The 14961-nt window shown below is 38.8% G+C and overlaps 1 protein-coding gene across 1 annotated transcript in view; it reads left to right on the top strand.

Moving 5' to 3' along the window:
* LOC138646080 (dynein axonemal heavy chain 11-like) overlaps window positions 1-14961 on the top strand; it is a 377510-nt gene that overhangs the window by 93278 nt on the left and 269271 nt on the right. The window contains exons 29-35 of the mRNA XM_069735549.1: window positions 354-431; window positions 3855-3987; window positions 4065-4192; window positions 5572-5720; window positions 9375-9525; window positions 13368-13499; window positions 13588-13761. Of these exons, the coding sequence (XP_069591650.1) occupies window positions 354-431; window positions 3855-3987; window positions 4065-4192; window positions 5572-5720; window positions 9375-9525; window positions 13368-13499; window positions 13588-13761 (945 nt within the window). The remainder of the gene's footprint in view (window positions 1-353; window positions 432-3854; window positions 3988-4064; window positions 4193-5571; window positions 5721-9374; window positions 9526-13367; window positions 13500-13587; window positions 13762-14961) is intronic.

The following is a 14961-nucleotide window of genomic DNA, read 5'->3' as shown; positions in this document are numbered from 1 at the left end:
CTGTAAATGGGCTGATTGGAGGCAATGATGATCACCGGAGTTTGATGCTCACAGTATTCAGCATCTGGCTAATGCTGTTAATAGCTCCAGTAATAAACAAAACCATCCGACACTTTTTTTTTTAATTCGAGGTTATTATAATACAATGTATTGGGAAGCAATTCTCCAATGTCAGAAGACGTCACAAGAATAGTAGATTTTTTTTAGGTAGATTACCGGGTCTTCCATATTAACTTTTTATCTGAAGAAAATAAATACAATTTTATTGCATAAAAAATGAGGAAGATTTCAACCTGTAGAATATTCGACTTCGGCTGTGTAATGGCTGTGTCATTTTTACTGTTTTCGCTCAGATCTCCCAGTTGGAGGATCTGCTGGAGGTCCGTCATTCTGTATTTGTGGTTGGGAACGCAGGAACAGGCAAGAGCACGGTGTGTGGCAATATTGGCAAGAAAGTAAAAGAGCATGAAATACAGTGGGGCAAAAAAGTATTTAGTCAGTCAGCAATAGTGCAAGTTCCACCACTTAAAAAGATGAGAGGCGTCTGTAATTTACATCATAGGTAGACCTCAACTATGGGAGACAAACTGAGAAAAAAAAATCCAGAAAATCACATTGTCTGTTTTTTTAACATTTTATTTGCATATTATGGTGGAAAATAAGTATTTGGTCAGAAACAAAATTTCATCTCAATACTTTGTAATATATCCTTTGCTGGCAATGACAGAGGTCAAACGTTTTCTGTAAGTCTTCACAAGGTTGCCACACACTGTTGTTGGTATGTTGGCCCATTCCTCCATGCAGATCTCCTCTAGAGCAGTGATGTTTTTGGCTTTTCGCTTGGCAACACGGACTTTCAACTCCCTCCAAAGGTTTTCTATAGGGTTGAGATCTGGAGACTGGCTAGGCCACTCCAGGACCTTGAAATGCTTCTTACGAAGCCACTCCTTCGTTGCCCTGGCGGTGTGCTTTGGATCATTGTCATGTTGAAAGACCCAGCCACGTTTCATCTTCAATGCCCTTGCTGATGGAAGGAGGTTTGCACTCAAAATCTCACGATACATGGCCCCATTCATTCTTTCATGTACCCGGATCAGTCGTCCTGGCCCCTTTGCAGAGAAACAGCCCCAAAGCATGATGTTTCCACCACCATGCTTTACAGTAGGTATGGTGTTTGATGGATGCAACTCAGTATTCTTTTTCCTCCAAACATGACAAGTTGTGTTTCTACCAAACAGTTCCAGTTTGGTTTCATCAGACCATAGGACATTCTCCCAAAACTCCTCTGGATCATCCAAATGCTCTCTAGCAAACTTCAGACGGGCCCGGACATGTACTGGCTTAAGCAGTGGGACACGTCTGGCACTGCAGGATCTGAGTCCATGGTGGCGTAGTGTGTTACTTATGGTTGGCCTTGTTACATTGGTCCCAGCTCTCTGCAGTTCATTCACTAGGCCCCCCCGTGGTTCTGGGATTTTTGCTCACCGTTCTTGTGATCATTCTGACCCCACGGGGTGGGATTTTGCGTGGAGCCCCAGATCGAGGGAGATTATCAGTGGTCTTGTATGTCTTCCATTTTCTAATTATTGCTCCCACTGTTGATTTCTTCACTCCAAGCTGGTTGGCTATTGCAGATTCAGTCTTCCCAGCCTGGTGCAGGGCTACAATTTTGTTTCTGGTGTCCTTTGACAGCTCTTTGGTCTTCACCATAGTGGAGTTTGGAGTCAGACTGTTTGAGGGTGTGCACAGGTGTCTTTTTATACTGATAACAAGTTTAAACAGGTGCCATTACTACAGGTAATGAGTGGAGGAAAGAGGAGACTCTTAAAGAAGAAGTTACAGGTCTGTGAGAGCCAGAAATCTTGATTGTTTGTTTCTGACCAAATACTTATTTTCCACCATAATATGCAAATAAAATGTTAAAAAAACAGACAATGTGATTTTCTGGATTTTTTTTTCTCAGTTTGTCTCCCATAGTTGAGGTCTACCTATGATGTAAATTACAGACGCCTCTCATCTTTTTAAGTGGTGGAACTTGCACTATTGCTGACTGACTAAATACTTTTTTGCCCCACTGTATGTCTGCTATTGTTCCAGAGTGTAAAAATACAATAACAAAGGTCTGTCTATTATCTATCTATCTATCTTATCTATCTATCTATCTATCTATCTATCTATCTATCTATCCAATATCTATCTATCTATCTATCTATCTAACATCTATCTATTTATCTATCTATCTATCTATCTATCTATCTATCTATCTATCTATCTATCTATCTATCTATCTAACATCTATCTATCTATCTAGCAGGTATCTATCTATCTATCATGTATGCATCTATTATCTATCTATCTATCTATCTATCTATCTATCTATCTATCTATCTATCTAACATCTATCTATCTATCTATCTATCTATCTATCTATCTATCTATCTATCTATCTAACATCTATCTATCTATCTATCTATCTATTATCTATCTATCTATCTATCTATTATCTATCTATCTATCTATCTAACATCTATCTATCTATCTATCTATCTAACATCTATCTATCTATCATGTATGCATCTATTATCTATCTATCTATCTATCTATCTATCTATCTATCTATCTATCTAACATCTATCTATCTATTATCTATCTATCTATCTATCTATCTATCTATCTAACATCTATCTATCTATCTATCTATCTATCTATCTATCTATCTATCTATCTATCTATCTATCTAACATCTATCTATCTATCTATCTATCTATTATCTATCAATATATCTATCTCTCTATCTATCAATATATCTATCTATCTATCAATATATCTATCTATCTATCTATCTATCTATCTATCTATCTATCTATCTATCTATCTATCTATCTGTCACCATTTATAATTTTGTAAAGTGGAGTGCTGTTTTCATTTTTTTCATTATATTGAGGATTGGTCTATGCCTGGAAGACTTGGCACCTGTATTTATTTTACTTTCTTTCCTTTCTTCCTTTCTTTCTTTCTTTCTTTCTTCCTTCCTTTCTTTCTTTCTTTCTTTCTTTCTTTCTTTCTTTCTTTCTTTCTTTCTTTCTTTCTTTCTTTCTTTCTTTCTTTCTTCCTTCCTTCCTTCCTTCCTTCCTTCCTTCCTTCCTTTCTTTCTTTCTTTCTTTCTTTCTTTCTTTCTTTCTTTCTTTCTTTTTTTCTCTCTTTCTTTCTTTCTTTCTTTCTTTCTTTCTTTCTTTCTTCTATACTGGACGATGTGTTCCTTAGCATAAATAGCATATCCCTACTGTAACATAATCAAGTGCATCATATTGGAAATTCCTCATCAGTGTGCAGGTTATGAGAATGATCAAGCAATTAAAAGACCCTTTGAAAGAATTAATTATAATATAATTATTATATTAAGTATTTCCCTTTTATGCACTTACAATAGTCTTTTATTCCTCCACAAACAGTGCAACTCTTGTCCATGAGCAATACATAGTATTGCAACTGAATAAAAGGCGCTGCAATACCAGGCATTGCCCATGGACAAGAGTGGCTCGGTTTCTGAATCCAAAGTTTAATTTCAAAGCGGATCAGTCATCAGGTTTCACAATGCAGACAGCGTTATTAAAAAACTTTCTTATACCTGATGAGATTGGTGTACTTACTTTGAAAAAAAATCCATGTCAGAATGGCGGTATATTCTTCTTTAAAGTTTAACTGCCTGATATTAAAGTGATCATTTTATAAGCATTGCTGTGATATTTTATGCACTTTTTTGTTTCCATATTTGATATTTTTATCACTGCATCTGATATATAACCACTTCTATCTTTATGACATGTATATTATGAAGTCCATGTCTATCCCAGATCCTTAAGACTTTACACAGGACGTATCACAATATGAAGCTAAAGCCCATCTGGCATGATATTAACCCTAAAGCCGTGACCACTGATGAGCTCTTTGGATTCCTTCATCCTTCAACCAGGGAGTGGAAAGATGGTAAATGTTCTACCCTTAGGGCTGGCTGCTGCGGGCTCTGTAGCTGCACATGGCCTTATCATAGGTTGTGTTTTTAGGGCTGTTTTCTTTTACAATGAGAGAACTCTTCATCAACCCTCACGACGGCCCAAAGTGGATTGTCCTGGATGGAGACATTGATCCAATGTGGATTGAATCTTTGAACACCGTCATGGATGATAATAAGGTGTGTGATCCTCCTAGTGAAGTCACGTAGCTGTCACACAATGCCTCCTCCATGAAAGGAGGATCACTCTGATGTTCACAGGGACCATGCCAAATTCAGGAGAACAGCATCGTTTACACCAAGTAAAAAAAATAACACATTTTTAGCAAGTGACAGGTCCTCTTTCAATGGGTTGTCCAGTCTTAGGGTATAAGTCTGCAATCATCTATGTGACTGCAGACTTGTAAATCCTGACAGTGCGCACTGTGAGTATTCTCCAGTGCTGGAGCTGGTAGATGGCTGGCGCATGATCACAAAAATGTGATTTATATTCATGTGGTCACATGCAGACTAGATGCGCGCTGCATCTCTCAATGCAAGCGTATCGAGCGAGGCCGGGCACGTCTAGTCAGAACTTGGCCAGAAGTATGGAAATCACATACTTGCAGTCACATGACCACCTGCTCCCTGTGCCAGCACCAGAGTGTTCGCGATGTGAGGACTGACAAGTCTGTAGTCACATAGAGTAACTGCAGTCTTGTAGCCTAAGGCTGGACAACCCCTTTAAAGATTGAACAAATAAAGATTAGAGGTGACATTATATAGGTAGATTTACAGCCACTCGCCTATGCAGATTGCACTGACACATCCACAACACTACTTGCACATATATAGATGTACTAGATGGTGGCCCGATTCTAACACATCGGGTATTCTAGAATATGTATGTATGTATGTATATAGCAGCCACATAGTATATAGCAGAGGCCACGTAGTATATAGCAAATACTACGTGGCCTCTGCTATATACTATGTGGCTGCTATATACATACATACATATTGTAGAATACCCAATGCGTTAATACAGGCCACGCAGTATATAACACAGCCCAAATAGTATATAACACAGCCCACATACTATATAACACAACCCACGCAGTATATAGCACAGCCCACATACTATATAACACAACCCACGCAATATATAGGAGCCACGCAGTATATAACACAGGCCACGCAGTATATAACACAAGGCACAGAGTATATAGCACAGCCCACGCAGTATATTCTGCTCGCTCTCTTCTGCCGAGATCTGAGGTAAAAGAAAAGTTACAGTACTCAGATTAGGCACCAGGCAAAAATCCAATTTTTGTCATTGATTTTTTTTTTTTTAAATGATACTGTTTTCCTACCAATACTGTGTGTGAAAACACTCTTTGGAATACAAAATGAAAATGAAAAATTAATTATAATTAAAAGATTTTTCAAAACTTAGTCAGGAGTTAGTTAAGCTGTAAAATTAGAAAATGGCAATTCCTTATATGTTGACTCCCTACTTTGGAAAACCCCTTTAAGAACATAATGAGTTTATAAGGTGACATCCTCCTTATCTCACGTAGGTTTTGACCTTAGCCAGTAACGAGCGTATCTCGCTGACACCTTCCATGCGGTTGTTGTTTGAGATCAGCCATCTTCGAGCCGCGACACCTGCGACTGTATCAAGAGCGGGGATCCTGTATGTTAATACACAAGACTTAGGCTGGAGCCCGTGAGTAAAGAATCTATAAGGCTGTGTGTCCACAATTAATTTTTGGTTAGATTTTGACTACGTTCCCATGATGAGCTTTTGGGGAATTTTTGATGTTCCAGATTTTCTGCACCATTTATGCACCTATTATGTAAATTAGGTTACTTACGTTTTTTCATTGTGTTTTTGTGTGCGTTTCTTATATGCATTTTTATCGTGTTTTTGATGCTGTGTATTTTTGTTCTTTTTTTGTAGGTAATTTTTTTTAATAAAGCTGCTTTGTTTTTGATACTTCCTGCTATTTGGTTTTAACAAAACTTTATTGAGACATCACCTGCGGATTGCAGGCATTTTTTATGCATTTCTGCTACAGTAACACATGCATTTTTTACCTATCAAATTTTCCAATCTAATTCAAGAGAAACATTTGCACATAAAATGGATGAGATTTATACAATTCTCTTGCCCTCTGTGTTTCTTTTTTATTCAGCGTAAACTGACCTGTGGTGCGTGTTTCAAATCCACAACATGTCAATGTCTCCTATTGAGTTTTGTGTGCAGATTTTTCCTATAAACTTGCATTAGATGTGAAAAATTAGTGGGTAAAAAAACGCACGTGTGTTTTTAATGGGTGTCCGCTGCAGAAACAACACATCGAAGAAGCATTTCATCTGCATGAAACTATATCAATAAAGATTTGTCAAAGCCAAATACCAGGAAGTATCAAAAACAAAGCAGCTTTATTTAAAACATGACACACCAACAAAAGACAAAAAAAACACAGTGTCAAAACGAGATATAAAAACGCAAGTGAATTCGTCTGCCAAAACTTACGGCTCTAGCAATGATGGGGGTATAAATCTTCTTAGCGCTAGAAAATGCAGTTTGGCCTGTCTTGCATGGTATATAGTGGATTGGATTCACAACAGACACACTTAGGCCGGCGTCACACTACCGTAGAATACGGGCAAGTGCTGTGTGAGAAAACATCGCATAGCACTCGGACCAGTGTTAATCTATGGAGCAGCTCGCATCATCTTTTATTTTCTCAGGCGTATTCAGCATGCTGCGATTGTCACCGAGATTCGGCTGAGACTCACCTATGGGTGTGAGGAAAAAAAATTGCACAACACTCGGACCATTCGAGTGCTGTCCGATTTCTACGTATCGGTGTCCTTTTAAAAGCCGCCAATTTATGTGCCGCATGCAGTAAAATCACAGCGTGACAGAATAGAATAGATAGAATAGATATATGCACATAGAATACATAGATATATAGATGTCAGTGACACACACATATATAGATATATATTACATAGATAGAGGAAAAGTCGGCAATTCACTTGCCGTGTACAGTAATATCACAGCGTGATAGGTTAGAGTAGAATCGATAGAATAGCTATATACACATAGAATACATAGATATAATTGTCAGTGATATAAGGCAACTTAAGTGATAGAAAAGATGAAATACACACAGTAAATACAAATAGAATAGGTACAGTGGGTACGGAAAGTAATCAGACCCCTTTACATTTTTCACTCTTTGTTTCAGTGCAGCCATTTGGTAAATTCAAAAAGTCATTTTTTTCTCATTAATATTCACCCTGCACACCATCTTGACTAAAAAAAAACAGAAATATCGAAATTTTTGCATATTTATTAAAAAAGAAAAACTGAAATATCACATGGTCATAAGTATTCAGACCCTTTGCTCAGACACTCATATCTAAGTCACATGCTGTCCATTTCCTTGTGATCCTCCGTGAGATGGTTCTACTCCTTCATTGGAGTCCAGCTGTGTTTAATTAAACTGATAGGCAGGGGTGTAACTACAACAGGTGCAGGGCTTCCAATTGCACCTGGACCCTGGAGCCTAGGGGTCCCTATAAGTCCCTTTGGCCTATAGAAAAAGACTATTGCTATTAAAGATTTAAAATATTTTGGGGCCCCGTTGAAGCTTTCGCATCGGGGCAAATGAGTTTCAAGTTACGCCACTGCTGATAGGACTTGATTTGTAAAGGCACACACCTGTCTATATAAGACCTCACAGTGCATGTCAGACCAAATGAGAATCATGAGGTCAAAGGAACTGGCCAAGGACCTCAGAGACAGAATTGTGACAGATCTTGCCAAAGTTACCAAAGAATTTCTGCAGTACTCTAGGTTCCTAAGAGCACAGTGGCCTCCATAATCCTTAAATGGAATAAGTTTGTGACCACCAGAAGTTTTCCTAGACCTGGCCGTCCAGCCAAACTGAGGAATCGTGGGAGAAGAGCCTTGGTGAGAGAGGTAAAGAAGAACCCCAAGATCACTATGGCTTAGCTCCAGAAATGCAGTAGGGAGATGGGAGAAAGTTCCACAAAGTCAACTATCACTGCAGCCCTCCACCAGTCGGGCTTTTATTGCAGAGTGGTCCAACGGAAGCCTCTCCTCAGTGCAAGACATATGAAAGCCTGCATAGAGTTTGCTAACAAACACATGAAGGACTCGCAGACTATGACAAATAAGATTCTATGGTCTGATGAGACAAAGATAGACCTTTTTGGTGATAATTCTAAGCGGTATGTGTGGAGAAAACCAGGCACTGCTCATCACCTGCCCAATACAATCCCAACAGTGAAACATGGTGGTGGCAGCATCATGCTATGGGGGTGTTTTTTCAGCTGCAGGGACAGGACAACCGGTTGCCATTGAAGGAAACATGAATGCGGCCAAGTATAGAGATATCCTGGATGAAAATCTCTTCCAGAGTGCTCTGGATCTTAGATTTGGCTGAAGGTTCACCTTCCAACAAGACAATGACCCTAAGCACACAGCTACAGTAAAATAACAAAGGAGTGACTTCAGAACAACTCGGTGACCATTTTTGACTGGCCCAGCCAGAGCCCTGACCTAAACCCAATTGAGCATCTCTGGAGAGACCTGAAAATGGCTGTTCACCAACGTTCACCATCCAACCTGACGGAACTGGAGAGGATCTGCAAGGAAGAATGGCAGAGGATCCCCAAATCCAGGGGTGAAAAACTTGTTGCTTCATTCCCAAGAAGACTCATGGCTTTATTAGCTCAAAAGGGGAATCTACTCAATACTGAGCAAAGGGTCTCAATACTTATGATCATGTGATATTTAAGTTTTTATTTTTTTTAATAATTTGCAAAAATTTCTACATTTCTGTTTTTTTGTTAGTCAAGATGGGGTGCAGAGTGAACTTTAAAAAGAAAACAATTAACTTTTTTGAATTTACCAAATGGCTGCAATGAAACAAAGAGTGAAAAATTTACAGGGGTCTGAATACCTTCCGTACCCACTGTAGAAACAAGTTACCACTTCTGCATTCTTCATCCACTCCTGGTTTTCGCTTATAAATACTGATGCAAAATACTGACCGAATACTGAACGTATGAACATGGCCTAACTCCTCTGCTGTGGGTTATGTGATAATAATAATGTGGCTGTTGATTATAAGTCGATATCCCATAAATCTAATAGTTATTCTACGATATTGGCAGCTCGTAGCCGCAGGCATTAAACAGATTATTTAAACTTATTTTTTTTTAACATGATTTCTGTATTTCTTATTTACTTTCAGAATACAGAGGGCATAAAATGAAATGCAAATCCCGCCATGCAGGATTCCTTTACTCTGTGTCTGATTTCATTCTTTTTTATTAGTTACGTTACCAGCTGGATCGAGACTCGTCAGGCTCAGTCAGAAAAGGCAAATCTGACCATATTGTTTGATAAGTACGTTCCTTACTGCTTGGAGCAAGTGCGATGTAATTTAAAAACTATAACTCCAATCCCGGAAAACAGCATGGTTCAGGTAAAAGCAATGCATTTTATTTCCATGTTTTTTTATGTTTAGTATAATCCTTTCCATTCTTTATTCCAACAAATGTAGTAAAATGTGAATAAAAAAAAAGAAAAGGTTTTGTTACAATGAATTAGAAAGAAATTGTGGTTCCAAGCTGGAGATTGTCTTCACGGTTCAAGCTTTTCTTCTGCCTGAAATGAAAATTGAAATCTCACTACCCCACTCACTGCCGAGACGTCCAAAAATAATCCCCCCACCCGCGCAGCATTCAGGTGACATAAGCAACGCATCATCAGATCTTATCTGTTCAAGTCACCTGACTGCTGCACCCAATCACACGTCACAATAGTCCTATTGCTGGCGGATGGTGATAGCAGCACATCTGATACCGGCTGAATCCAGGCAGTGACATCAGCTGTATATAATAGATTTTGTTGTTGTTTTTTTAATTATTTTTTGCAATTCCAAGATCCCGGACAAAATTACATTTAACCTGGAAAACCCCTTTAAACTAACTCCCATATGATGGGCTGACTTGACTAGCTGATATTAATTCTGTATATGCGAGTGACTTCTGTAGGGGCTAATAACTCCTCAGTAGGCTCACGTGATGTCTGTAGGGGCTGACATTTTGTTTGTAGGGCCCCTACAGATATCATATGTCCTCTGGTCATTTTTGCACCTTCTACTTTAAAGGAACCTGTCACTTAAAAAAAATGTTACTTCCCTGCAGACACAGGGTTAATTTACAGGTAAATAGCTTTTAAACCTTGTGCAGCCACCTTACTGGAGCAGCTACAGGGAGAAAATGTGGTTTTATTCTATTCCAGTCATTGGAGCACAAAACAATTACACTCATCAACCGCTATACTATGAGCGCGCTGTAATCACTCCCCGGAACTTTGATTGACAGTCTGCTTTTCAGCGTGCGACTGATTACAGCAGTGCTCACTGTGTAGTGAGCGGTGACTGTAACAACTTTCTATACCGCACAAATTACTGGAAGCAAGCGGCAGCAGGGAAAATAAAACTTAATTTTCTCCCTGCAGCTCCCAGTATGCCGGTTACATAGGATTTAAACGCTATTGACCTGCATATTACCCCTTTTCTTTTTCATTTTTTTTTAAGTGCCATCTTTCCAAGCAAGAGCGTTATACTTGTGTTAATTGTTTCTGGAGAAAAAACTCCAATGTCACCTTTTTTTTTTACAATTTTTACCTATTACTTCAAGTATGCTGATCACTGGATTTTATAGGTTGTTACTATTACAGGGATACCAAATGTGTATAGATGCATAATGTGACTTGTTTATGTTTATTTTTTTTTTTAAAGTGAATTAAATTGTAATTACCGTATTGTAATTGTTTACATTTTTTTTAGAATTTTCTTTTAATAGAAATAAATCTTTGACTTTTATTTTACCCCTAATATACAGGTATATAGTGATGTACTGATATATAGAAATAAATGTATCTCTATATATTGATGCCATATTCCTGTAAAGAAGAAAAATACAATTTAGATTTTTTTAAGCAGAAAATAAGCTGCTGCCTGCTATGCTACAGGTCATGAGTTTGAATCCCGGTAATGAATCAAATTTCAAGGAAAGCAAAGAATTAATTCATTATAGTTTAAAACAAATTGTTTGTGTTTTTGCAAATTGTATAAAACTGTCCACATTTTGAGAAAAAAAATATTTTTTTTTGTTCAATCATGGCTGTCTTCTTTAGGAAAAAAAAGGCCATACCTGTCCATTGGTTGTGTCTGGTTTTGCCACTCGTCCCCCTTAACAATTGAATTGAGTTGATCTGCAGTATCATAACAATAGAGTTTTAACCCTGGAAAGGTGGTAGGGTAAACAGGATTCATATACAATTGCTACATAGACTAATAAATGTTTTATCTGTCTTACACCATATAAACTTGCATTATTAAAACATTACTTTTATTAGATATTATGTAAAGTGAATGATGTGATGAGCACAACACCAACCAACTAGTTAAAATGTAATGCTAAAATCTCCTGTCCCCTGATGAAGCCAGTTTAGCAGTGAAACATGTCATTTGGGCTTGTTAGATTTAAATTATTGTGGTGGTTGGCCATAGCAAAAATATGGTTGTGTATAGAGTGCAAACACCTCAAACAGAAGGATAGTAGAGTTGAGAAATACGGCTGTTAATTAGACAGCAATATTGGAAATTCGAAATGATGAAGGCTTATTCCACCAGTTGCATTTTAATAATTTTAGTTGGTGTTGGGCATTTTCACTTCACTAATTTTAAGTCACACCTATTAAAAATGTTTTAGTAATTCCCATGTACATAATGGAAGAAGGGGAAAATAGTTATGCCCGTTTAGAAGATTGTATTCGCATATTGTAAACCCTACAGCCCTAAGAGGGTCTGAATTCTATGACTTTGTTGATACTTTTTTAACTTTTAGTGCCAGAGGTTCTAAAGGTACAGTGTTGGGACCACAGCTGTTTTTGACTGTTCTTTTTATTTCTATATTAGACATTGTTTTTTTTTATCTATTTCTGACAAATCTGTGTAATAACCAAAATAGCTGTTGTCTTCAATCTTTCTTAGATTCCATAACAGTAACTACCTAAGAGACTGAGAGGTGATAATCCTTGTGAGAATTGTAATAGTTCACCTATTGGTTGTTACTTTTACCGGTAGCAGATATATTGACATCGCAAAATAACTGAAACAAACTGTTAACAATCAGACAAAAGAAGACAACCTAAAGGAGCTTGTCCATTTTAGACTACAGGTCCTTACACATTTCTCATAGTGACATCCAATATTACATGGCGGCGCCCATTGAAATCAGTTGGTGACCATGTAGAAAATGATTGCATCATGTAGCAGAGTTTCTGCTATGATAACCACATGTCTTAATAGGATGGGGATGTTATTTTTTTCTTAGACATGGGTCATCATAAAATAACAAATGGAGGCATATTTTTTCTTCTGTTGTCCCAATGGATTCAGCACAGGCTACTCCAGAAGTTAGGAACAGCGCCAAAAGCAATGGGTGCTCCACCTGCATGTAAGAAGATTGCTGAAGCCTACAGTTGGTGGGATCAGTCCAATAACTGGAACAGTGTGACATCAGATATTTCTCTGACATTCTGTTCCAGATAGGGCGACTGATAATTCAGTTTCTATGGGGCCTGTGAGTTGGAAGGGCCTGGTGTCAAGCAGCCTTGCCTCCTGCCCATAATCTGCCCACTTCTCTCAACATCTGCCTATCGAGTTTCATCCATTTTACAGAGGAGACACTCTCTAAGAACTGCTGGGATTGCAGGTAGCTCTGATTGCACAAGTTAAACCTCATAGATGCTGTGGTGAATAGCAACCATGATATCTAGCCGGTCAGACAGAGGGGGCTCCACTCTATCCCTCTTATTTGGCTCCCCTGATGCAATTGTGGGAACCTGATGGATTGAAGTCATTGCAACCGGGGTAACCATTGAGTTGGGGGGAACAATTTGGACCTTTGCCATGGGATGCCAGGATTTCTACGCAACCTCTTGCTGACCGCTGCCATCAATCACAGTCTTCAGTTGCTTGTGACTCCTGGAGAGCTCAGTCATCACTTCCAGAGTCAGCAATGACCACAGAAGTGACCTGAGCTCAATCCACATGGGCAATAGGATGTGAGTGTGCCTCCGTTTGTTATTTTGTGACAAACCATGCCAATGAGGAAGAAATGTCAATGCCAGAAAACCCCTTTAAGAATTATTTTATATTGGCAAATTCTCTTTTGGCCAATGGAGGAAGCTATAGTAGTATGAGGCGTAATTCCTATCATTGACATGTACATATTGTTTGTCTTCATGCAGACATTATGCTCCTTATTAGATTGTCTCCTTACTGAGGAAAATACCCCACCGGATTCCCCTCGGGAGCTGTATGAGATATATTTTGTTTTTGCTTGTGTCTGGTCTTTCGGGGGTGCACTCTTTCAAGATCAGGTGAGAAATGCAAACTTACCATTAGATAAATATTAGCTAACAGATTTAATGTCATGTGAACTTATTTAGTGTAAATATATTATTTCAGTTGATCGATTATCGTTTGGAATTTAGCCGATGGTGGAACAAAGAAATGAGAACAATCAAGTTTCCTTCAAATGGAACAGTGTTTGATTATTTCATTGACCCTGAATCTAAGAAATTTACTCCTTGGAGTGAACGGATTCCAGAGTTTGATATGAGCCCAGATATTCCATTACAAGTGAGTCTCATTATCAAATATCCATGTGAACTTGGAGAACATCCATATTTCATGTTCCAAATTTTGTTTAGATTTAAACCTATGGCCCCGGTGAAGGGCGAAGAAGCTGAAAAAAGTGCAGATAGTGTATAACTCAAGGCTGGCAAAGCAGATTTACCAAATCAAAAAATATGAGTTTATTTTCCCTGATGACATTGACCTTTACTACTACCGCTGGATGTGTGTTACGCATAAATCTAAGATGTTGCTCATTTATGTGAAATGCACATGAACCTGAGGGTTTGAAGAAGTTCATGGGGCTCACTGGGTGAGGTGCATCCTCCAAGCCCAAGGTCCAGGTGGGCACATGGGCCACGGTCGTTGGTGCAACAGGTTGATGAGTTGATGACTGGATACTGAAGCTAGAAAGATGGAATATTGGAAACAGCAGGCAAGTAGATGGCGTGCAGGAATCGACAGGCAAACAGAGGATTTCCGGAAACCGCAGGTGAAGTGCAGGAAACTGCAGGCAGGACACTGCTTCAGGCAGAGTGCCAGAAACCACATACAAACATTTTGAGTTCAAGAAACCGCAGGCAGGCGGAGGACATCAGGAAACTGCAAGCAAGCAGGTGGAGTGCAGGAAACAGCAAGCAGATGGAAGACATCGGGAAACTGCAGGCAAGCAGGCTGCAGACTTCCAGGAAACCATAGGCAGGCAGGTGGAGTGCAGGAAACTGCAGGCAGATCGATGGCATCAAAATACAGAGAAAAGGTCCAGAATATCGAGAGACAGGTAGCGAACATAGCTGTGGAGATTTTAAGGGGTTAGTCCCTTTATCTATATTTTAATAAATGTGTTGGGGACATGATTTTGTGAAATGTACTAATTCATAAATCATACACGTTCTCCTCGCTTACAGTCTGCACAGCTCTCCTGATGGAGGACCATATGACCAGATGTGTCCATCACCCTCCTCCAATTCACAGACAACTGTCCATTGTACAGGGTTTTCAATTGGAGGAAGAAGTTGGAACGATCTGGTCACATGGTTCTACTTCGGCAGACATTTTTTTTTTAAAAGGAGAGCTGTGCAGTCTGTGAGGAATCAGGATAACTTGTAATTCACACGTACAGGGTGCTTCTCTCAAAGTTAGAACATCATCAAAAAGTTAATTTGTTTCAGTTCTTCCCCAACAGATTTATTAAAATAAAGATTA

This window comes from Ranitomeya imitator, chromosome 7 (genome assembly GCF_032444005.1).
Source record: "Ranitomeya imitator isolate aRanImi1 chromosome 7, aRanImi1.pri, whole genome shotgun sequence".
Taxonomy (NCBI): domain Eukaryota; kingdom Metazoa; phylum Chordata; class Amphibia; order Anura; family Dendrobatidae; genus Ranitomeya; species Ranitomeya imitator.
The sequence above is the reverse complement of the archived record's forward strand: the minus strand, read 5'-3'. Positions and strand labels throughout refer to the sequence as shown.